This window comes from Elaeis guineensis, chromosome 10 (genome assembly GCF_000442705.2).
Source record: "Elaeis guineensis isolate ETL-2024a chromosome 10, EG11, whole genome shotgun sequence".
NCBI lineage: Eukaryota > Viridiplantae > Streptophyta > Magnoliopsida > Arecales > Arecaceae > Elaeis > Elaeis guineensis.
Genome location: NC_026002.2, coordinates 80,777,430 through 80,798,752, shown reverse-complemented (window position 1 = coordinate 80,798,752; position 21,323 = coordinate 80,777,430). Strand labels below are relative to the sequence as shown.

The 21,323-nt window shown below is 40.4% G+C and overlaps 4 protein-coding genes across 9 annotated transcripts; 1 reads left to right on the top strand and 3 right to left on the bottom strand.

Annotated features, from left to right (window-relative positions):
• Nucleotides 1-1,309: 1,309 nt before the first annotated feature.
• Nucleotides 1,310-2,249, bottom strand: LOC105050569 (18.1 kDa class I heat shock protein). Its single transcript, XM_010930652.4, has one exon. The coding sequence runs from the start codon at nucleotides 2,041-2,043 to the stop codon at nucleotides 1,561-1,563; it is 483 nt and encodes a 160-aa protein (XP_010928954.1). The 5' UTR covers nucleotides 2,044-2,249; the 3' UTR covers nucleotides 1,310-1,560.
• Nucleotides 2,250-2,262: 13 nt separating this feature from the next.
• Nucleotides 2,263-4,887, top strand: LOC105050570 (uncharacterized). 4 transcript variants are annotated; one of them, XM_019852504.3, is made up of 2 exons: nucleotides 2,263-2,534; nucleotides 4,528-4,887. In XM_019852504.3, the coding sequence occupies exons 1-2, from the start codon at nucleotides 2,414-2,416 to the stop codon at nucleotides 4,782-4,784; spliced, it is 378 nt and encodes a 125-aa protein (XP_019708063.1). In that variant the 5' UTR covers nucleotides 2,263-2,413; the 3' UTR covers nucleotides 4,785-4,887. The 4 variants fall into 4 exon arrangements, with proteins under 4 accessions (XP_019708063.1, XP_073100151.1, XP_019708064.1 ...); XM_073244050.1 differs by having other exon boundaries at nucleotides 2,377-2,534; nucleotides 4,531-4,887; XM_019852505.3 differs by having other exon boundaries at nucleotides 2,505-2,679; nucleotides 4,531-4,887.
• An 839-nt stretch (nucleotides 4,888-5,726) lies between these two features.
• LOC105050571 (heme-binding-like protein At3g10130, chloroplastic) lies at nucleotides 5,727-6,590 on the bottom strand. The gene has a single exon (XM_010930654.4). The coding sequence runs from the start codon at nucleotides 6,492-6,494 to the stop codon at nucleotides 5,895-5,897; it is 600 nt and encodes a 199-aa protein (XP_010928956.1). The 5' UTR covers nucleotides 6,495-6,590; the 3' UTR covers nucleotides 5,727-5,894.
• A 4,050-nt stretch (nucleotides 6,591-10,640) lies between these two features.
• LOC105050572 (proline transporter 1) lies at nucleotides 10,641-20,806 on the bottom strand. 3 transcript variants are annotated; one of them, XM_010930656.4, is made up of 8 exons: nucleotides 20,647-20,806; nucleotides 20,300-20,537; nucleotides 19,054-19,278; nucleotides 18,725-18,819; nucleotides 14,718-14,907; nucleotides 13,363-13,487; nucleotides 11,529-11,744; nucleotides 10,641-11,226 (listed from the first exon to the last, which is right to left on the bottom strand). In XM_010930656.4, exons 1-8 carry the CDS (start codon nucleotides 20,656-20,658, stop codon nucleotides 10,846-10,848), a joined length of 1,482 nt encoding a protein of 493 aa, XP_010928958.1. In that variant the 5' UTR covers nucleotides 20,659-20,806; the 3' UTR covers nucleotides 10,641-10,845. The 3 variants fall into 3 exon arrangements, with proteins under 3 accessions (XP_010928958.1, XP_073100163.1, XP_073100164.1); XM_073244062.1 differs by having other exon boundaries at nucleotides 20,300-20,559; nucleotides 20,647-20,804; XM_073244063.1 differs by lacking the exon at nucleotides 20,647-20,806 and adding an exon at nucleotides 19,639-19,817 and having other exon boundaries at nucleotides 20,300-20,559.
• Nucleotides 20,807-21,323: the final 517 nt, after the last annotated feature.

Sequence of the window (21,323 nt, the reverse complement as noted above, 5' to 3'; positions counted from 1 at the left end):
ATTGAAATTGTCATAATGGACGAAATAATTCAGCCCTTGATTGCTCATGCGAGATTAGGGGAGACTGTTATACCAAATTATTATCTGTTCGGAATGGACAGCTGTCGCATACACACGATGAAGGAATAAGTCGGTTGAAGCAGCTAATGCACGGGTCGAACTTTGCGGATGCCTCAGCTCAGCTAGAAGACTGACTCCTCAGCTCATACGACAATCAGCGATCGTGTTGACGATCTGAGAGCCTGAAATGCCTTACGATGCAGTGCCGATCTGAGGTGCTCACAGTATCCCCCATAACAAGCGAAATTCTGAATGAGATTATTTCTCACGACATTAGCAGAGGAATATTGAATAGAATAGTTTTCTATTTTTTTTTTACATATAAATTTATCTGAAAGAGATGCTTAATTCACGATCGAAATCGCAATCAAAATGAGAATCAAAATAGACTGAAATTAGAGTGGGAATGACCAAATCCCCCTAGCATTTGATTTGTGATCGGAATCGGAATAAAAATTTAAATTCATAGAAAAAAAATGAGAATTAAGTTCTAAATAGATTGAACCATTTTCATTCCATCTCGAAATCGAAATGAAATTCTTTCTAACTAAACAGTTGGAGTGAGAGCCATCTATTACCATTTCAATTTCAAACCTCCGCATCCTCCGGTCAAGCACCGCGTGCAGAAATTTCCATTTAAGCTGCATGCAGTTAATTCATGAGACACGCAGACTCAGAGGTCCACCAGGCCATGCCTACCGTCATCCATCAAAAATCCAGTTATAATTCCAATGTGTACGTAACAGAAAGCATACATCTCTGATCTGTTGTTTCTTCAAATATACCAAGCATTCCACGATAGTGCCTGAGCACTGGTCTCCTGCATTACCTCCAAAAAGCTCTTTCCGAGAAATGGCAGTTGTATCTTTGTTATTTAAGCGTCAATCTAAAGTCACGAACCAGATTCCCTCAAAGGAGCGAGAACATGAAACCTCTTTGCATAAGTACCTCTCCCTTCTTCCACAGCCATTTCTGACGGCTCCTATGGAGATCTTTTCTCTGTTTTGGAGATACTGAAGACGGTAGGTGAAGATAATGAAGCCCCGTTACACAGTCATTGGAAGTAATAATGAACCATATCCGAACTCTTCAACAGAAATTGCGGTTAATCCAGCAGATCACACAAAAGCAGCTTATCTTTCATGATTTTCTTGATTCAGCTAACAATCAAGAAAAAACCATCCCACTTACTAAATTGATTCGAAAATCACAACTCAGCGGTCATCTCCAGATCCAGAAAAGCAACACAGACAACCCACTTATCCCCACTATCATTAATGGAGTACTCTAAGCTCCTGGTTTTTTAAACAGAAGCGATTTCTAATACAAGAAAATACGAAATCAACCAAGATATCAATATCACCTTATTGAAACATAGACATGACTACTACAACACTACTAGCCATCGCACCCTCCCAAAACGTTTCACAGACGATGAGTTTACTGCATACAGACTCTTCTCGCTATTAAACATCGCTAAACCTCATCTAGCTCGAAAGTTTAGCCAGAGATTTCAATCGATTTCACCTCGGGCTTCTTGACCTCCTCCTTGGGCACGGTCACGGTGAGCACTCCGTTCTCCATGGCTGCCTTCACCTGGTCCACCTTCGCGTTCTCCGGCAGCCGGAACCGCCTCAAGAACTTGCCGCTGCTCCTCTCCATGTGGTGCCAGGTGTCGGTCTTCTCCTCCTGCTCCCGGCTCCGCTCGCCGCTGATCTGGAGGACGTTGCCCTCCTCCACCTCAACCTTCACCTCCTCCTTCTTGAGGCCGGGGAGGTCGGCCTTGAAGACGTGGGCCTCCGGGGTCTCCTTCCAGTCGATGCGGGCGTTGGCGAAGGCGGAGGTCTCACCTGGGAAGGAAGGACGAGGGAAGGATGAGAGGGAGGCGTTGAAGGGGAAGCCCTCGAAAGGATCCCAGCGATCGAGGGAAAAGGGGTCGAAGATGCTCGATCCAAAACCCCAACCACGAGGGATGAGCGACATCTTTGATTACAGAAGAATGAAGGTCAGCTCTACAGAAGAGATCGATCGAATTGTGCAGAAAGAAAGCTTCAAACTGCTGAAATCGTCGCCTCTGCCTGGGATGAGGAGAGCGTATTTATAGAGGTGAGGAGGTCGGAGATCCTTCCAAGGGTCGACAACCGATCCGTTTCTGGAGAAATCCTTAGCCTTAATGGTTTCCCTATCGTTGAAGTATCTACCACCTCCTAGTCTACTCTAGTCTCTTCGGCGAGATCGAGAAGGGCCGGTAGGAAAGATGTAGAATCGTCCGGTAACTGCACCTTACTCTGACCGCGTAGGCGCGGACTGCAGCATTTCGAACCGGGTCCACTTTCTGCAGACCGAACGGTCTATGTCAACGTGGTCGAGCCCAAAAATCGGAGAAATTCGTCTTTCGCCTTTCCTCTACATCCAAGATAACACCGCGACTAGAAGAAAAGCTTCGCAACACGATTCCCTAAAGAGAGATCCAGGTCTGCTACTTGCTTTCTTCGTTCGTTCAATGGGAAGTTGTATTCATTTTAAAATTATCACGTTATTTTTGTTTATCTGTGATTCTTTGCCGCTCGTATAAATCGAGCAAGATCCAAGCGGGGACAAGATCGAAGGGATTTGCAGGTCGATTTATTTTTCTTTTGTTTCAAGAACGACTGTTTGATTGATATGATAGGATTTTCTAAATTAACTGTCTTGGTTAATTCTACCGTAGTAACATGAGGGTTTTGGATCCCTTTGTCGTGCTACTATTTGTTTGATGCTGTTTTCCATTTTCTCTCATTCCTTTGAAGATTTCAATTAGTCTGGCAAATCTACTTCAAAATTTTTGCAGAGTCTGCCGGGGTTGTAGTTGCGCCGGATCTGCTGGAAGATTTGATTTAATTATGTCGTTTTTACCAGACAAATAGCATAAATTTGTTACCTGTCAAACCCTAACTCATATTCCTACTAGATTGTACGAGGGATTTCTCTTGCTTGGTGATGAACTGGAATAATTTGCCTTAAAAACTGCGATCGAACAAGTTTGTATTTGCATCTTATATGTTAGAATTTTTCTTCTTTTAAATAGCACTAATCTCGCACTTTAGTTGAGCCTTGATTCTTTAAGATCTTTGTTGCGGACAGTTACATTTTTAAGTCCATATTATAATGAAAGGAATTGGAGATTTGAGTTCTAGACTGCTGCATGTAGCCTTGCCTTCAAACCATAATCTACCTCTGTTCCCTTGAATAAGGAAGTGGAATTTACGATGTTAGATTGTTATATGATTTTTGCAGACTGTACCAATCTTACATCAAAGTGAACACTGATGACCTGAGAACATTCGGTCCTTTTTAGAAATACCATGAAACTTATTTTCTTTTTTTTTTTAAAAAAAAAAGAAACGTTATACAGGGGTTTTAAGGGTTCTTGCCTCTGTTCAAGTCACAAAGGCATAAGCTGCATGATACATCACAGTGAGTGTATGAGTATAGAAGCAGGATTTAATTCATTTTCAGAGTGCTGGATTATCAGTTTCCTTATCATGAATAATATCAAGCATGTTATGTATGGATGCATGAAATGCGCTAATGCCAACAAAAGCATATGCAATTTAATTGGATAAAGATTCTGTTACTTGGAGGAAATTAGTAATATAAATTATGTTTGTAGCTTAGCAGGGCAAATCTTTTGTAGATGAAAAATGAGCTTGGTCTGATAATAAGCAGTTCAGGGACCTACCTTGGGGCGCAATTCTGTGCTAGTCTTTGGGATATTTGTACTTAGAAGAGCATGTTAAGGGATTAATTTTTTGTCAAATTTTGCTTAATTTAAGATGATATAGTTTTAAATATGGGTTAAATACAATTTTGGAAATATTCTTAGATTGCAAAGAAAAAAATTTTTCTTTTTGTAGTTTGCTTAGATTATTCTGTAATAATTGAACAATTATGAGTAACCATTAGATACATGAGGAATATTTTGAGGCACATAGATTTATCTTTAGATTAAATACTGCACGGCTGGTAGTATCCCTGTAATCCCCGCCCCGCCCTACCTTTGTTTTATCCTCCAGTAGCCCTTGAAGATAGATACTTGTATGGTCTTCAGTTCTTCAACTTTAACAAAACTGAAGTGGTATTAAATGTTGAAAGAAGAGTTTAAAGAACATATCCTGATAGTGTAGAAACATTCATTTTCTTGAAAATAATATGCCTTTATTACATCAGGTTTCAATATGGTTTGTTTTTTTATTACCAAAAAAAATATATGTCTGTTTCAGTAGTGACATGGTAGCAGTTCTATTCAGGAGAGCTAGCTTAATGCTTCCCTCCCCTCCTCTTTGCCGCACACCACACCCCCCCCCCACCCCCACCTTTTTTTTTCTTTTTGATGCTTGATGCTTTCCTTTGTAATTTATCTTTTTGCCTTCTTGAACTGAGAATCAAGTTGTTATTTGACGAGTTGTTGAGATATATTTTGTAAAGCAGGACCACATTGTGCAAAAATGGGCTTGTGGACATTGCTTGAGGGTTTTTTGCTTCTTGCAAATGCATTGGCAATATTGAACGAGGACAGATTTCTTGGTCCTAGAGGATGGAGTTTCTCTGAAGTTTCGGGAACTGGTCGAGCAAAATCTTTGAAGGGGCAGCTCATAGGGCTTATCTATGCAACACAGTACTTGAGAGTTCCACTTATAATTCTAAATGTTATCACAATTCTTGTGAAGTTGGTTTCAGGCTGAGTCTGGCATGTAATTGATGAATTGTTCTGAAATTTTGTTTGTTTAAACTTGCTTTAACTGTAGTTGAATTAAACATTCCTGCACAGTGCAGGGGAGCCGCTTATCTCCATGTTTTGTCAATGTTTATCTTGATAATTCTGGTTGATTGGGGATGAGAAATATATGAGAAGCAGTTAAAAACAGGTTGTGGATTGGCATCTAATCTCCTTCCAGAGCCCTGTAAGTCATCAACCACTGCAAGCAGATGAAGGAAAGCTAGGTTCATCTTTCTAAGTTATTGCAGTGTTTGTTTAGTTTCCGCAGTGTCGCGAACCAAAATTAATAAGTTCATCAAATCATGCTTGTGCCTGTGCTTGCAGAAATAGTTTGTAACGGAAAAATTTAGCTGAATGTCTTTTATTTTCTTCTTTCAAAAGATGTTATGCTTTCTGGAAAGCGAGTTAATTATAGTGGGAAAATGATCGCGCATGTGACTGAATTTGGGAGCCGGTTTGGATGTGGAGGTAAATTCTCCCTGGATAAGTTTCTCAAGCAGGTGGTGGAAATAGGGGAATAGAATTTGGCGAGATCAAGAATGCTCGCAGATCATACAGTCCTCGAAATTGGAGATAGTATGTTCCTTCTTGGTTGTCGGAGATTTTCGTTGGCGGTTGAATGTTCAGAGGTCTTCCTAAGTAGCTAAATTCTTTCTCCTCTTTCTCTTACAACGTTATCTTCTCTCTCAGTTGACATGGATGAGATTATGTTCCTGGAATAGTTTAGCAGGGCTTCCAAACGGGCCTTTAGCTCAACGCAGCAGTATTTATGGTCCTCGAGCTCCATCTGTATCTCATATTCCTAGTGCAATTGCCAGGTTTCGTTTGTACGTTACAAGAAAATTGATTAGCATCTCTTCTTACTCCTGCATTAATTTCCACATAAACATAATAAACTCCATTGAAATGTTTAATCTAAAACCTCTGCATTTGTAATCGTAGCACATAAATTACAAGCCCAAAACAAACCTAAGGCCAAGTCCTCGATATAAACTATAACGCCAAACTATGCTTCTGTTATCACGAGCACGGATGCAGCTAGAGTGGACCAACATCCACGAGGCAGAGAAGCGATTCATTCAATAGGAAGCATTACTTCGTTGGTCCTCAGAGGAGGCAACGTCCATGGTGGGTTATACCTCGCCAGAAGAAAGTCCCCCACCACCTTGTGCCCATCTCTCTCCAGGCTCCTCCTGAGCTTCTCCACCTTCTCCTGCACCACCTTATCCGTCGCCACCCCACTAAACCTCACTACCCCATACTTCCTCTCCCCTTCCGCCTTTATGACCACCCTTTCATCCAACGGTTTCGGTGCCTCTTCCACTGACTTGTACTTGGCCGGCAGCACGAACTGCATCGTCGTCGCTTTGTTATCACCGCTCGTGATGACGGGGGCGGTCATGGCGATCTTCTCGGACTGGGAGGAAGATTTGGTGATGACGGGAGCGGTCATGGCGATCTTCTCGGGCTTGGCGTTCTGTGGCTGGCCGAGGGCGCCGATGTAGTTGGCGAGGATCATGAAGCCGCCGTCGCGGTCACCGCGGAGCTGCGAAGGATCGTAGGTGACCTCGGCGACCACGGAGGGGGAGTACTTCCTGATCTCATAGTCAGGACAGGAGTGGAGGACTTCGTGCTTGGGTGTCTCCACGGTGATCTTTCCAAACACCAGGCCCATCTCGACTTGGATTAGGGATGGAGAGGGACGATGGTGTGGGTGATGATATATCAGGGAGAAAACCACGGCTGCTTAATCTGTCTGTGGGTGAGCTTCGGTTGTCCTTCTGCGCGTGTGGCGGGGAATTGAGAATGAATCGTGGAGGCTGTTGCTCCACGAAGAGAGTTCTGACCCTTCACCACGTTACTTTTCAGCGAAGAAATCACCGGGCGGGCCTGGATGCATATCCTCAACACCATGCCATTTGGGTCTATGACATGGAACCCATAATATGTTTTCAGGAAAAAAAAAAAAAAAAAATCTGTTGGCGCCAATCGCCTCGTCGCCTGATCGCCGGAGAACGAGCGCCTGCAAAAAGGAAAGTCCACACTGACCGGAGGCGGCTCCGGCGGGGACCCTCCGACGGTCAAGTCAGAGAGGTGATTGGGCAACAGTGAAATGAAGACAGAGAGCTCAATCGAGAGGGAGAGAGAGAGAGGAGCAAGCATGTGGTTTCGAAGTCAAAAAATGGAGGTCCCCTGCACTGTTGCCTTTCCCGATTTATATAGTGGAGCATGGAATGGCGCCGCCATTAATGGCGCGGATAATTGAGGAATTGTCAACTCACTGTAGACTGTTAGAGTCGCCGTAAAAGTATCATATCGCCGTGGGGCTGTCAAATCACTAGGGTTGACAATGCCCTAGGCGGGATAATGCCCCTAGGTGGTAGTGCCGCATGCTGCTGTCAGGACTGACAAGCTCTGGCGGCTGTACGGCGATCGGAGGAGTCGACCGACCCTAGGTCGGTGGCCAGCTGTGTGGCGTCGGGTGGAGATTCGGGCCCCTTTGTTGGTTAGCGAGTCTTACGTGAGTCGGCCATCAGACTCTCCGGTTCAGTCGGTCGGGAAAACAGGAAAAGTATGTCCGACCGACACATCCTCAGTTGGTTATGGGCCGTTAATTGGCCGGTGATGGTGTCCGTCGGTCGGTCGGTTCCTCCGACCGTCGGTCGGTCCCTCCGGCCGTCGGTCGGTCGGTCGGCGGGTATTCCCCAACAGTTGCCCCCCTCCACTCCTGAGTCGGACGGTGAGCTGGCCGATGCCAATGCTCGGACAGCGACGCCGGGCGAAAAGGAGTGGATTCGTCGTATGCCAAATTCTGACCGTACCACGGGTTGACACGATGTCAGGCGTCTCATAAATGCCGAGGGATTCACTGGCGTCAGACGTCTAGTCGGTGTCAGATGTCACGTCGGCGTCAGATGTCACGTCGGCATCAGGTGTCACGTCGGCGTCAGGTGTCAGACGATCGGATGTCCGGCGCCTTCTGGGGAACGCAAATCGTCACCCAGCGCCGATTCTGGGAGCGCGGGGCGCTGTCAGGCGTCCCATCGGAAATGCGAATCACCGCGGGCGCTTTAATTCGGAACCGTGGCCTCTTTCGCCACGTGTCGGAGGTGGTTGGGCCGGCGCCCCCCGCATTAAATGAGGGCAGTGCGGCCGTCCCGGGATGGGCGCGCCGAATCATCGGGCCGAAGGGAGGGCCCAGAGGCCGCCACGTGTCGCACATCCGTGAGACCTCGGTCGGCGCGGGGGCATCTCGGTCGTCGGACGGCCCTATATATATAGGACCATCCGCACCCAAGATCTCATTGTTGACGTTTTTGCTGCAGAGACTCTGTCCGGGTGATTTCTCCGTCGTCGCCGGCAGTCGTCTCTCCTCCTACTTCCAAAAGGCCCCACTTTCGGTTGGTGATCCTCTCTTCTTCCTTCCTCTTCTTCTTTGCTTCCTCTCCTTCTTTACTTCTTCTGTGGTTCTGGTGCAATGGCCAGAAATCCGTCTCGGGGAGCTCGATCGGGAAATCCGACCGATGACTCCCGGTCAACTCCGGAAGTTGAGGTTTCCTCGCTTTCGGGGCCAAACGTTGATCGGCTTCGGAAGCAGTATCGCATCCCGGAGCAGTTTCAACTCTCCGCGCCAGTTGGCCCGGCGGAGGGTTAACATGTTGGGGAATACCTGCCGACTGACCGACCGACCGACGGCCGGAGGGACCGACCGACCGACCGACCGACAGCCGGAGCGACTGACCGACGGGCGCCATCACCAGCCAATTAACGGCCCATAACCGACGGAGGATGTGTCGGTCGGGCATACTTTTCCTGTTTTCCCGACCGACTGAACCGGGGAGTCTGATGGCCGACTCACGTAAGACTCGCTGACCAACAAAGGGGCCCGAATCTCCACCCGACGCCACACAGCTGGCCACCGACCTAGGGTCGGTCGACTCCTCCGATCGCCGTACAGCTGCCAGAGCTTGTCAGTCCTGACAGCAGCATGCGGCACTGCCACCTAGGGGCATTATCCCGCCTAGGGCATTGTCAACCCTAGTGATTTGACAACCCCACGGTGATATGACACTTTTACGGTGACTCTGACAGTCTACAGTGAGTTGACAATTCCTCAATTGTCCGCGCCATTAATGGCGGCGCCATACCATGCTCCACTATATAAATCGGGAAAGGCAACAGTGCAGGGGACCTCCATTTTTCGACTTCGAAACCACAGGCTTGCTCCTCTCTCTCTCTCGATTGAGCTCTCTGTCTTCATTTCACTGTTGCCCAGTCACCTCTCTGACTTGACCGTCGGAGGGTCCCCGCCGGAGCCGCCTCCGGTCAGTGTGGACTTCCCTTTTTGCAAGCGCTCGTTCCCCGGCGATCAGGCGACGAGGCGATTGGCGCCAACAGATTGGCGCGCCAGGTAGGGGGGCTCTGTTGTGGGATGGGCATCGGGGGCATCGAGCCCGAAAGTCCCATACCGGAAAATTGCAAGAGACTCTACTGCTTAAGTACTACCAGCCTCCCTCTCCCACGTGAGGCGCCTTTTGCAGGGCAAAACCGTGAGGGGCGGAGTGCTGACTGGGTCAAAGGCCTGGGCCCCGTTCCAAAGCGGACAATACCTCACGATTGGGTGGAGGTGATGGGTTGGTACGACTGGGCAGTAGATCTCGAACAGTGGCACCGTCTGTGGGAACCCGTCCCCTACCTGCGCAGTAGCCTCTCTTGCAGGGGGGCTCTGTTGTGGGATGGGCATCGGGGGCATCGAGCCCGAAAGTCTCATACCGAAAAATTGTAAGAGACTCTACTGCTTAAGTACTACCAGCCTCCCTCTCCCACGTGAGGCGCCTTTTGCAGGGCAAAACCGTGAGGGACGGGGTGCTGACTGGGTCAAAGACCTGGACTCCGTTCCAAAGCGGACAATACCTCACGATTGGGTGGAGGTGATGGGTTGGTACGACTGGACAGTAGATCTCGAACAGGAACGAATCGATTTGATCGCTTGCTAATATTGTAGTTTGAATACGTTGCACCTTGTCACACTATCCTTCCATCAATCATTGCCACAAGACAAGAATCGGCATAAAGACAAACAAAACAGCTGTAAGAAACAACGTAGAGGAGAAAAATCATCAGCACTAATCAGAATGCCGGCAAATTAACTATGACAACTATTCCTACGCTTTATTTAGAATTATCCGATAGCCTCCATCTAGTCGATAGACCACACCAAAGCAACAGGACAAGTAACTTACCACTCAGAAAGTCATCGTCTAACCATTTGCTTTCCAAGTTAAAGCATACACTTTTATCATCCGATTGATGTTTGATGGACGTTCCCCCACGCCACTTAATTGTAGCACTCGAGACAGAGGAGACGGAATTGACACTATTATGTACCACAGTTCCCATTCATGTTCTGAGAACCTATGGAGCTTAGAGTAGATGCATTTTTAGCATACTTAGAAATGCAATGGAGATGGTAGTTGGAACTTTTCATACATAACTAATGGAATTTTTAGAATGTCCCCATTATTTGATAAAATCATTTTATGAGTACTTTTCCTTGGGTTTAACTATAACTTAAAGATCATAGCTACAGGAATGGAGATGATGGTAAATATGAGTTTTTTATTTGTCAGAAAATATTTAAAGTAAAAACTTTTTACTTTTTTTTAAATAATTAAAATATTTTTTTAAAATAGAACATAAAAACAATAACACCAAACATGTCTTTCGTCTTAGTATTTATAATTTTATTTTTAAAAAATAAAAAATAAAAAATAAGAACAATGCCGCGCTAAGCAACCCAGATAAATATGTACACCAAAAATAAAAAAAACACATAATTGCTTATTGATAACCAACGTCCATAACCAATTGGCTTGCATATCATTCCATATCCAATTGTGTTTCTCGTGTACAGAGAACAGCATTACTCTCAAAATCTAAAAGCTTTGATAATCGAACCAACTTACAGCGAGCATACTAAATTTACCTTTAATTAAGGCTATAAGGGAAAATGCACCAAGAAGCCTTCACAAATCAGCAAAGAGATGATATGCTTTGGAATCAACAATGATAAGCCTTATGGCTGCAACTGCAGCAGCCACAGCTAAGCAGCTGAATCCTACAACGTTCAGCCAATGCCAAACCTTACGGAATGCTGACAACTTGTTCTTCTTCACAGTCAAGTACATGTGATTTGCCAGAACGAATGTAAGTGGGAAAACGCTCAAGGCCCCTGTCAGGCTCATAAAGTCCCCAAGGAATGGCAGCAATGCTGCCACAAATGTGTTTATGGTAAGGTAGCCTCCTCTTACAAGGACTCTAAATGAAATATTATGGAAGGAGAAAGCACTCCCTTTTCCTCTTCCATACTTTGTATCCAAGTACTCGTACATTGGACTAGCAAATATCTGAAACAAAAGAAAGCGCGGTGTTAATACGCTAATAGCTATTCAAGAGCTAAGCTGCATGAACAAAAACAATAAAATTATATTAGAAAACATTCATAATAATGCCAAAGTTTGTATAAGCAACATACAATATATCACTGATCTTTTTGCTCTCTGTTCACGAAATCATGATGACAACAACAATAAACTAATTAACTGCAGTTAACAGTTTTCAATATCTTCTCTAACAGCCTAGTGGATAGTTGTTCTCAATTACGACAAAATAAAAGCAGAAAAATGATGACAAGTGTGTGGGGAAGCACATGCAAAGCAATGACCGTCTGGAGAAAGGCTGCAACGTTGGCCATTGCCTTGACCCAAGCTGGACCACCGACGCTATTGAGAAGATACGTTGATGTTGAAGAACCATAAGCCCAATATCCCATAAAAGTAACAGCAAATAATGGCAAGACGCCAACAGTGAACTGAAACCAAAGCGCTTTTTCCATGTTCTTGATGACAGGTGGTTTTATCGTTGCCTGTAATAAGAAGAGCAAAGAGTGTCAGAATTGGACGGGTACAAACATACCTGATATGAAATTTCAAAACCTAGATCATAATTTTGTGACAAAAACAAGACAATGGAGATTCAGAAAAACAAATTTCCTTCTTTTCTTTCTAGCAGAAATACTGGTGAGAATATTAAAGTAACAAAGATATGGTACATTATGGAAAGCAAAATTTTTGTGAAGCATAATCTGGAATATCCTGTGCACAAAAGTCATAGGATGAATAACTAGAGCACAACTCAGTATTACAGATTATTATATCATTCAAGCAACATAACCAAAACAACTCTGAAGTTCACTTCTACATTGACATGTTGTGCCTACCATAAAAGAGTTCAATATCAATTTAAAAATTTAGGCAGATAAATGCTTCATTGTACACTTTGCTTAGACTCAAGGGACATCGAACTACATTTTTAAACCTCAATAGCCATGAATCAGGACAATAACTAATCAATTGCAGCATGCGAAATAGATTGGACACTTAAAAAGAAGATGACACTTTTTAACCTCATTACAACTGCTTGCATGAATTAGAAACTTAACAAATATTCAGTGGCTGAAGACAAGAGCAACATTCTTCAGCTTCATTTTTTGACAATACCTAGATAGGTGGATCAGGACCAAAAGTAAGCATTAAGTGGTTTCTTTGTCCTTGTTGAGAATATTTATGTCAGTCTGCATTGTCAGAGAAGAGGAATCCTAGTGCACCAAAGCTAACCAGGAATTCTAACAATGTAGCATTAGAAGAACCAATCAAATTAAAAGACAGGAAAAATTACATCTGTGATGACATTGCTTCAATGAGATGAGTTATGCTTCAGCAATGTTTTGCTCACAAAAGAGCAAAATATCGAAAGTTTATGAAGGAAGGATACACACTAGACCATCCACAGACTTGTACAACATAAAGGCTTTGTCAATCACCCTAATAAAATTATCAAAAGCAACAACACTCAAAATTCTTGCCTCCTCAGGCATAGAGACTTCAAAAGTCCTATCTTTTTTTCCCATTTATTCCAAACCTGTTAATGTATAGAATGTTGGGTAGGATACAGATGATTTTAATCTTAGAAAAATCTCTTTCCATCAGTCATTCCTCTGAGCAAATGCTAGAAAACATTCTTGTCCTTTATGTTTATAGATATTAAGTTTGCAGTCCCCAATAACTCTTCTCCTGAAATTAGACCACAAACTGCACAATGAAGTTTCAAACCTCTTTTCCCAAGTATGATTCATATGACTTGCCATTAGGTAAAAGAAACCCTACGGTGAGTCTGATTGATATCCCATCTTCAAACTTTTCTCTGCCTACTTGCTATATATTTTCATAATCTCCATTCTATTCACTTCATCATGATACTGCAGAATCCACTCTCACCTCATTGAACTTCTATGATATATAAAAACCATATGCCCATTAGCCTGCTGAAAATGGAGATTATCATAGATAAGGGTCCTGGCAATTTGCAATTTTGAGTCTGTAAAACCCAGCCTAGAAAAGGAAAGATTATATATTTCATTGAATTTCAAGACTGAAATATATCGTGCCTTTTTATGGGCTTAACATTGAATTTGTTATACGTACCTGAATCTCTGGCAGCATTCCTGTATTGTAAGCAAAAACGAGGCTTGCAACAGAACCAATGGTAGTGAAAATCTTATTCACATGAGACCCTGGAATGTTGTAATCTCGGGGTGGAGTACTTATTCCTGTATGAAAAGATTGATCTTGTAAATTACAGAGCACTGTTTTTATTTATAGTCATTTCAATGAACAGGAATAATTACAGAATAAAGAGAATTTATCAAGTTGCTAAAAATGCTTGAAAAAATATATAATAATTCTTGTAATAATAGATCAATGAATAATCAGAAACATCATTTAAAAGCGTGGCTTAGCACACAAGGCTCCTGCCATTCCAAGATCTAAGGGGAGTCAAAAGTATGCAGCCTTATTCCTGTGTGCAAGGAGGCTATTTCCCTACTTCGAACGCATGACGACCAAGTCAACAATCGAGTAACCTTACAAGTAGTTACTTGCAAGAACTTATTAATATTAAGAAAAATGTTCTAGGATGAAAAATTGCCAAAAGATGCTTGAAAGAATGTTTAATCATTAACTATGTAGATTAATTTGACATGTTGATATCTACTATAATGGAGATATTTCAAGGTAGAAGATTAAGCACAAAAAGCTCGGGATGGGAAAAAAGGGTGAATAGATTCAATAGATTTAGCATGTGCATTCCCAATGAATAGGCAAACTTACGTGCTAGTTTCAAGCTTAATGTCATGAATTTATTATCTATAGAAAGAATAAAATGATTCCTACTTCTTGAAGATAATGATCAAAACAAGAACATAAATATTGCATCACTGCTTCAACGTGAGAAAATTTAGCACACATTCTCATACACATTTCAAAATTGCATGAAAATCATCTATAAACCACGTCACTTCCTTAGTGAATACAGTAAGACATGCAGTATAAATTAGAAATTTCCCCAAATTTGTGTCTTGTTCTAGTTTACATGTTAACTGACTTGTAAGCCTTGTCAAGGTTCAGATTGATGAATCAAAGTTGATCCATCAAAATTTGAGGATATGTCTACCCACCTTCCAAGCCTCTAATAATTTTTTTCCCAAATTCTGAAACAAGGCAACGTTTGGCAGTAAGGCGGTCATCACAAATCCTAGAATATCAAGCATTGGGAAGAGAATTCTTCTTATGGTCTATTTCATACAGTTATAAAGGCCCTCCACGTTTTAATTCTCCTTATGGTCTATTTCATACAGTTATAAAGGCCCTCCACGTTTTCATAGTATTAGAAGGAAGAGACATATCGAAAACAATGAAGCCTCCATAACTTAACAAACTAAAAAGCATCTACTCCACAATCTTGCATTTGGAATTCTAAACTCGCAAGAATGCTTCAGTACCATCCCTAAGAGATAAAACAAATGCTACAACGATATATATGAGACTAAGAAATGTTGAAATGCCCAGCCAAATCCTCAGCGCCGATAAATGGGGTATCCCAAAGGCAAACAGAGCACAGACAAACCCAGCAATTGCTATACAGTAGGGAAGCTTCAATGCATTATCACCCCCATAAAGGACATACATGGCCTGCACAAAAAGAATATGGAGATCAAGAATAAGATCAGTAAGCAACAAAACTTGCATTTTAAGTAACAGAAGAGGTCAGCTTTCCTGATACCTTGCAGCCGTGATCATAAACTATATACGCATTTGATTCAAGCCTGTTTAGCACAATTTTTGCAGATGGATGTATTTTATAAAGTAATCTTCTGTGAGTTACAAATAGTTTAAGATGACCGAACACAAGCATGTTAGGAGTTCATTGTACAGGAAACAAGCAGTCAATAGTCATATAATGAGCAACTAAAGTAATTTATCCAGTCATTTTTCACGAGGTTCTTGGTGGAAAATATTTAATTTTATTTGATATTCTTTTCATAAATGTGGGTAATTGGGTGTCCACTTCATAATTCAAAATAAATAAATGAATGTGCAAGTCCATGCCCCTATCATTAAGGAGTCATTTGTCAAAATGTGCTGAATGGAATCTCGGTTTGCCATGCTGGGGGAAACATGAGCATAAAAGAAGAGGATTTCCATGAGGGATGGCATCATGGGAATGACAAAGACTCTCAAAGACTAATATATTGTTGGAGCCCGTGTTCGTGCAATTAGTGTAATGATTGCTAGTATAGTGTAAACGGACCGTGCCTGGCCCGTTAATCCCGAATCCTGGCCTGGCGGGCCGTGCCAGGCACAGTCCATGGCCTGTCAAGCCTGCAGGCCTAATGGGCGGCACGCAGGCCTGATAGATGATCCTTTTTTTTTATTTTAAAAAAAAAAATAGTCCAAAGGCACGGCCCGTTTAGGTCCATTACGGGCCGCGCCAGGCACGGCCCATTTAGTGCCGTTATGGGCTAGGCATGGCCCGTAATAGCTAATTCTTTTTTTTTTTGATTTTTTGGGTTGAGTAACGGCTAATTTTTGGATTTTTACTGTTTTAACCCTCCTAACAGCCATAAAACGGTTAATTTTAGTGATAATTTGAAAAAATAAAAATATTATGATTCCCATGAATACCCCCTCTTCTTCCATTTTCACCACACCAAATTAATTCTCCTCTCCTTCTCTACTATTGATTTCTCTTCTAACAATATTTAGCAACTGTTCAATATTTAGCAATTAACAATTAGCAAGTATTCAAGTGCTATACAAGAGAAGGATTAGTCCATCTATTGGAGCTTTGGAGCTTGGAGGTCCTTGTTGAGATCCTGAGGAGCACAAGAGAAAGCTCACCAATCTCCGGCTCTGCCTACCTCTACTCAATTTCTCCATTTGGCATTTTGGTTAATTTTTATTATTTGCATAATTCATATTTAGATATGGCATCTTTTGATGAGTTGTTTTAGCATTCTCCTAGTTTCTGAGGAAGAAGAAACTACTGTTCCTGCTCCCTCTGAAACAAATATCGAAGGTCAAGGCTCTGCCTCTTTTTTCCATAAGAGGACTAGTGCTGTATGAAATAATTTTGAAAGAGTCATGATAGATGAAGTTTTAAAAGCAAAATGTAAAAAATATACCAAATTATATAGTTGTGCTAGTAGTGGGGGAACTAGCCATTTGAAAAGACATAAAAAAAAGCCATATGATGAGTGACGCTCGTCTTCAAAGAACCCTTAATATACAAGATGATACTCTTGTAGATAATTTTGCATATAATCATGAAGATCAAAAAAAAGTACCGATAAAATGGATAGTTAAGGATAAATTATCTTTTAGCTTACGTGAATCTTTTAATTTTGAAGAGTATGTTCAATTAGTCTTACCTCACAAAAGAACTAGTAGGCGCACATTTAGAAGAATAGCTATGATTAATTTTTTAACAATGAAACAAAATTTAATTGAAAATCTCTCTGCTCTAAATTCAAAAATATCATTAACTTCTGATATTTGGACAATATCTGTTGGTAGTTATTATTTTATTGCTATTACTACTCATTATATTAATAATGATTGGCTATTAAATAAACGTATTCTTTTTTTTCGTGCTTTTGATTTTTCACATTCTAGGCAATAAATTTCTAAAGCTATTTACTAGACTGCATGATAAAATTATGTCTATTACTTTTGATAATGTATCTAATAATAATTCTGCTGTTAGATTATTGAAGAACTCATTACATCTTATTTTAAATAAAAATTTATTACATATTAGATATGCATGTCATATTTTAAATCTCTTTGTTCAATCTGATATGGATATGATTCAAGATATTATTATAAAAATTAGAAATATAGTTTCTTTTATTCATGCTTCAAGAGCAAGACTTCAAAAATTTAAGCAAATATGTATAGATCATGGTAGTTTTTAAAAATTTAAACTTAATGTAGTTACTCATTAGAACTCAACATATGCTATGATACATGATGCATATCCATATAAAAATTTATTAAGTGTATATATTAATGATCGTAGATTAAGTTTTACATTGATTGAAAATGATTGGAACAAAAAAAATTTTAAAAAAATTTTTTGTTAGTTTTTATAATGCCACAATATTCTTTCTGATATGTATTATCCAATCTCTTATTTATTTTTATAACAAGCATATCTTATTAACCAAAAATTTTCACAACATAGATATGATGATATTTTAGAGCATATTATTTATCAAATAAAATTTAAATGAAATAAGTATTGGGACAGAATATATCCTATGCATAACTTAACTGCTGTATTTGATCCTCGTGTTAAATTAAATGGTGTGTTAATTTTACTTGATGCATATTGTGAAAATATGAATCAAGATCCCGAACCCACTAAGGCTAAGGTAAACCAACTTCTTCATGATATTTATGCTTTATATGTTCGTGGATCTAGTGCTTCTCGTTCATAAACTTCCGCATCTTCTTCTAGTACTTCTCATTCATCATCTGTTTTCTCATTTATTGCACATAGGAGATATATACATGCTTTTTCAAGTTCATCTGCATCTTCATCTTTAAATAATGAACTTGAATTTTATTTATGATCTTCAATCTGCATATGATGAAAATCAAATAGATAAATCTTGATGTAGCAGTCGGGCTATGCTAGGCACGACCCAATTCGTGCCGGGTCGGGCCGTATAATAGGCGGCTCGGCCTGTTGCCCATGTCTACTTGCATATCCAAATGGCAGCATTGTAAAGAAATAAGTTGCATCTGATGGGGTTGAATCCTCACATCTAACCAAGCAAATTTGTGAAAAAATGAGAATAAACAAAGCAAAAAAGCAGCACAGATTTTTAAGCATCTAGTTTCCTCAATTAGGATCTTAATGTATTAACAAGATTGAAAAAATAAGGGTGCATTTGGTTAGCCATTAAAAAAGTACTTTTTTTGCTTTTTGATTTTTAAAAAGCAAAAATCAAAAAGCAGTGTTTGGTAACACCATAAAAAGCAAAAAGCAAAAATCAAAATAATCAAAATAATTGCTTTATATGCAAAGCAAAAATTTTTTGCTTTCCAAAACTTACTTTTCTGCTTTTTTTGCTTTCCCACATCTAAAACGCCAAAACAAAAAGTAAAGAACCCGAATCCTTCTTCCTCATTGAGCTCTTCACCTCTCCACTCCCTTCTCTCTCCCTTCCCGAACCTTTCTCCTTCATCGAGCTCTTCACCTACCGTCCTCAAACGTTACTTTTTGCTTTATAGCAATGTAGTTACCAAACATACTTTTTGCTTTTTTGCTTTTACTCAATAGCAAAAATAAAATAAAAAATAAAAAATACTAATCAAAAATCAAAAATCAAAAAATGTAACCAAACACACCCTAAATAAATAAATAAGAAACATTCTTTGGAAAATAACCTTAACAATTTTCTAACGGGTTTAAGATGAAAATGGGCAGGATTTATCCTACCTTCAATGCCTGACCAGCTAAAATGATGAATCCAGTGTTGATCATGAACAAATTAACATACTGTAGTCCCCATGTAAGTGAGTACATTTTTCTACCTGCAATAATTGAAATAGAAGAAATCATTTAGGATGTAGAAACTAAGACCAATTTTGTAGGGAAGGAATAGAATAATTCTAAAAAATTTAAGTTACACGAAGATGTGAGATCATCTAGAAAGAATGCATGGAAAAAGAGAATATTATGTTGCTTTAAGACTGCTCGATCATCAACTCAACGTCTTGCATGAGAAAATTTTGGATATCAAGCAGAGAATTGAAGAGACAAAATACCATAGATATAACCAGCAAGATCTCTGTATCTAATCCGGCGTTTGCCGCCAACTTCATGAATATGAGCAAGAAGAATATTAGCATGCAAGGATATGGCAGCTGCCAAAATCAAACCAGTTGTACCAGCTATCCAACCCAAATAAACCATAATTGATCCAGAATATCCCAAGACATATGCACTGTTCACTCCTGTCGTGAGAACGAAGGCAACTTGATACCAAGGATCTGAACAATCATTGCACAGGGAAAATGAAAGATGCTTCAGTGCATGCTGTAAATATATATCCAATGTAAAACTTGTATTGGAAACATGAAAGCATAACTCTTCAAACGATCATGAGATACCACCATGATCACTATGAACAAAATTCTAGTAAGAAAATGTGCGTGCTTTGATAGATATCATGGTTTCCATATATATAGGCAATATGGAACTTTTAACAAGTTCAATAGCATAAGAAATCAGAGCAGTGATCCTTAATTTAGAGAGAGTTTGAATACTTTTAATTGATGCGACAAAAGAAAATTCAGTAAGCAGTAAAAGATGAAAGGATTAATAATAACATATGGCTTTCCCACTCTGACCTGATCCCTGCTTGATACCACGTGAAGGACCAGGATTTGAAAACCTTGAACAAAACGATTGTTATACTTGTCTATTTAAGCTTTTCCACAATATCACTGTGTATAATAGGGGGAAAAAAATGTCGTGCCTCTCCAAAAGTTTCGGCTGGAACAGCCATTACCAACTGTCCCTCTGTGATCTGCATAAATTGATGACTGTCGATATAAAGATTTAAACCTTTAAAGTATCATAGCAATTTGAAATGGACATGTTGGGCAAGTAAATTTTCTAAACAGCAAAATTTGAAGAATCCGAAACATATCTGACGGAACCAAGAAATCAGAGGCAAAGAACTAAAATGCATGAAACTCACCCCAACTAGAATTCACAATCGAACAGCATACCACCAAATTACGAACCAATTAACAATTTCCGACCGGTAGTTTCTCGTATTAATCAATTCTTAAATTAATAATAAAAAAATACTAATCCAAGAAATATTTCCCCAAATACTGGAAAAAAGTGGAATCCAATTTTCAGTACCTATCATTCATTCCCATATCCCCTTTTGTTCCTTTAATCCTTACAATTTCTAATATCAGACCATAATTTCGACTGATCAGGGATGGGAGAGATAGAAAATCAATCAATTAATTAGTTAATTAATTAAAATTAAAATACCGTGACTAATCTTGTGAGCGGTGTCATCCGACGCTTCGAGCTCTGCTCCCTCCTGGAACCGGACCTTCTCCTCCCCAACCTCTGTACCCGTCGCCATCGAATCCTCCTCTCCGCAGTCGCGCTCCGGCAACAAACCAGCCGTCTCTCCGTCGATGCTGTATATCGGGAACAAGGAGGCGACGGCGCGGTCCTCTGGCCTCAACGCCCGTATCAGCGATCCCTCTCCAACCCTCAATATCTATAAATGAAAAGCGACACGGCTTCCAAAACAGTGGCATCAGAAGAAATGATTGGAAGAATAAGAATCTTAATACACTTGTGCGAACAAAAACAGAAGGATAGCTTACATTCATCCTCATGCTATATTCTACGGAGAGATTCCAGGGGAAGAGAATGGAGGAATCTGGCCCTCCCCCCGCCGCTCCGGTTCGTTCGACACGGCTCCATCGTCGAGACGTATGGGATTTTTATGGTATCATACACACCCCCTTGTTGCCACGTCACAGAGCGTATATATCACAGTTGACGAGCTGATCCCGTTCTGCTAGTGGTCACCGCTCCTCCGATAAATTCCAGCCACGACGGTGCGGACAGCGTGATAACGACGCTTTTATCATACCATTGATAATTTTCTTTCCGGGAATCGGCAAGCTACGCTTACGTTTACGCTGTCAGGTGGAGAGTTTTTTTTAAATTAATATAAAAAATAATTATTTATCTAAATAATTTTATTTTAAAATTTATTTATCAGAACGATGCAAAACCGATAAAACGTTGTTTTGAATAGTATTTTTTCATGACCACATCACTCCTTATTTTTTATTTTTTTTTCTATAAAAAAAATAAAAAAATAAAAAAAATAAAAAAATTTAAATTTATAAAAAAATAAAAATTTTAATTTTGATAAAAATAAAAATTATCATTTAAAATTAGTATCTCCACTTCAAATTATGTTTTTAAAAAAATATCTGAAAAAAATTAATGTAAAAAAAATTAAAAATACCATTAAAAAAATTGAAAAGAT

Bases quoted from the DNA above. Each gene is read 5' to 3' on its own strand.
- LOC105050569 (XM_010930652.4), bottom strand. From the start codon at position 2,043: ATGTCGCTCATCCCTCGTGGTTGGGGTTTTGGATCGAGCATCTTCGAC.
- LOC105050570 (XM_019852504.3), top strand. From the start codon at position 2,414: ATGTCAACGTGGTCGAGCCCAAAAATCGGAGAAATTCGTCTTTCGCCT. The intron at 2,535-4,527 runs GTCTGCTACTTG...TATTTTGTAAAG, and splicing joins TTCCCTAAAGAGAGATCCAG to CAGGACCACATTGTGCAAAA.
- LOC105050571 (XM_010930654.4), bottom strand. From the start codon at position 6,494: ATGGGCCTGGTGTTTGGAAAGATCACCGTGGAGACACCCAAGCACGAA.
- LOC105050572 (XM_010930656.4), bottom strand. The intron at 18,820-19,053 runs GTATTTTGTCTC...CAATTATTGCAG, and splicing joins TCTTGCTGGTTATATCTATG to GTAGAAAAATGTACTCACTT. The intron at 13,488-14,717 runs GTACTGAAGCAT...CTTTTCATACAG, and splicing joins TGTTTTATCTCTTAGGGATG to GAATAAGTACTCCACCCCGA.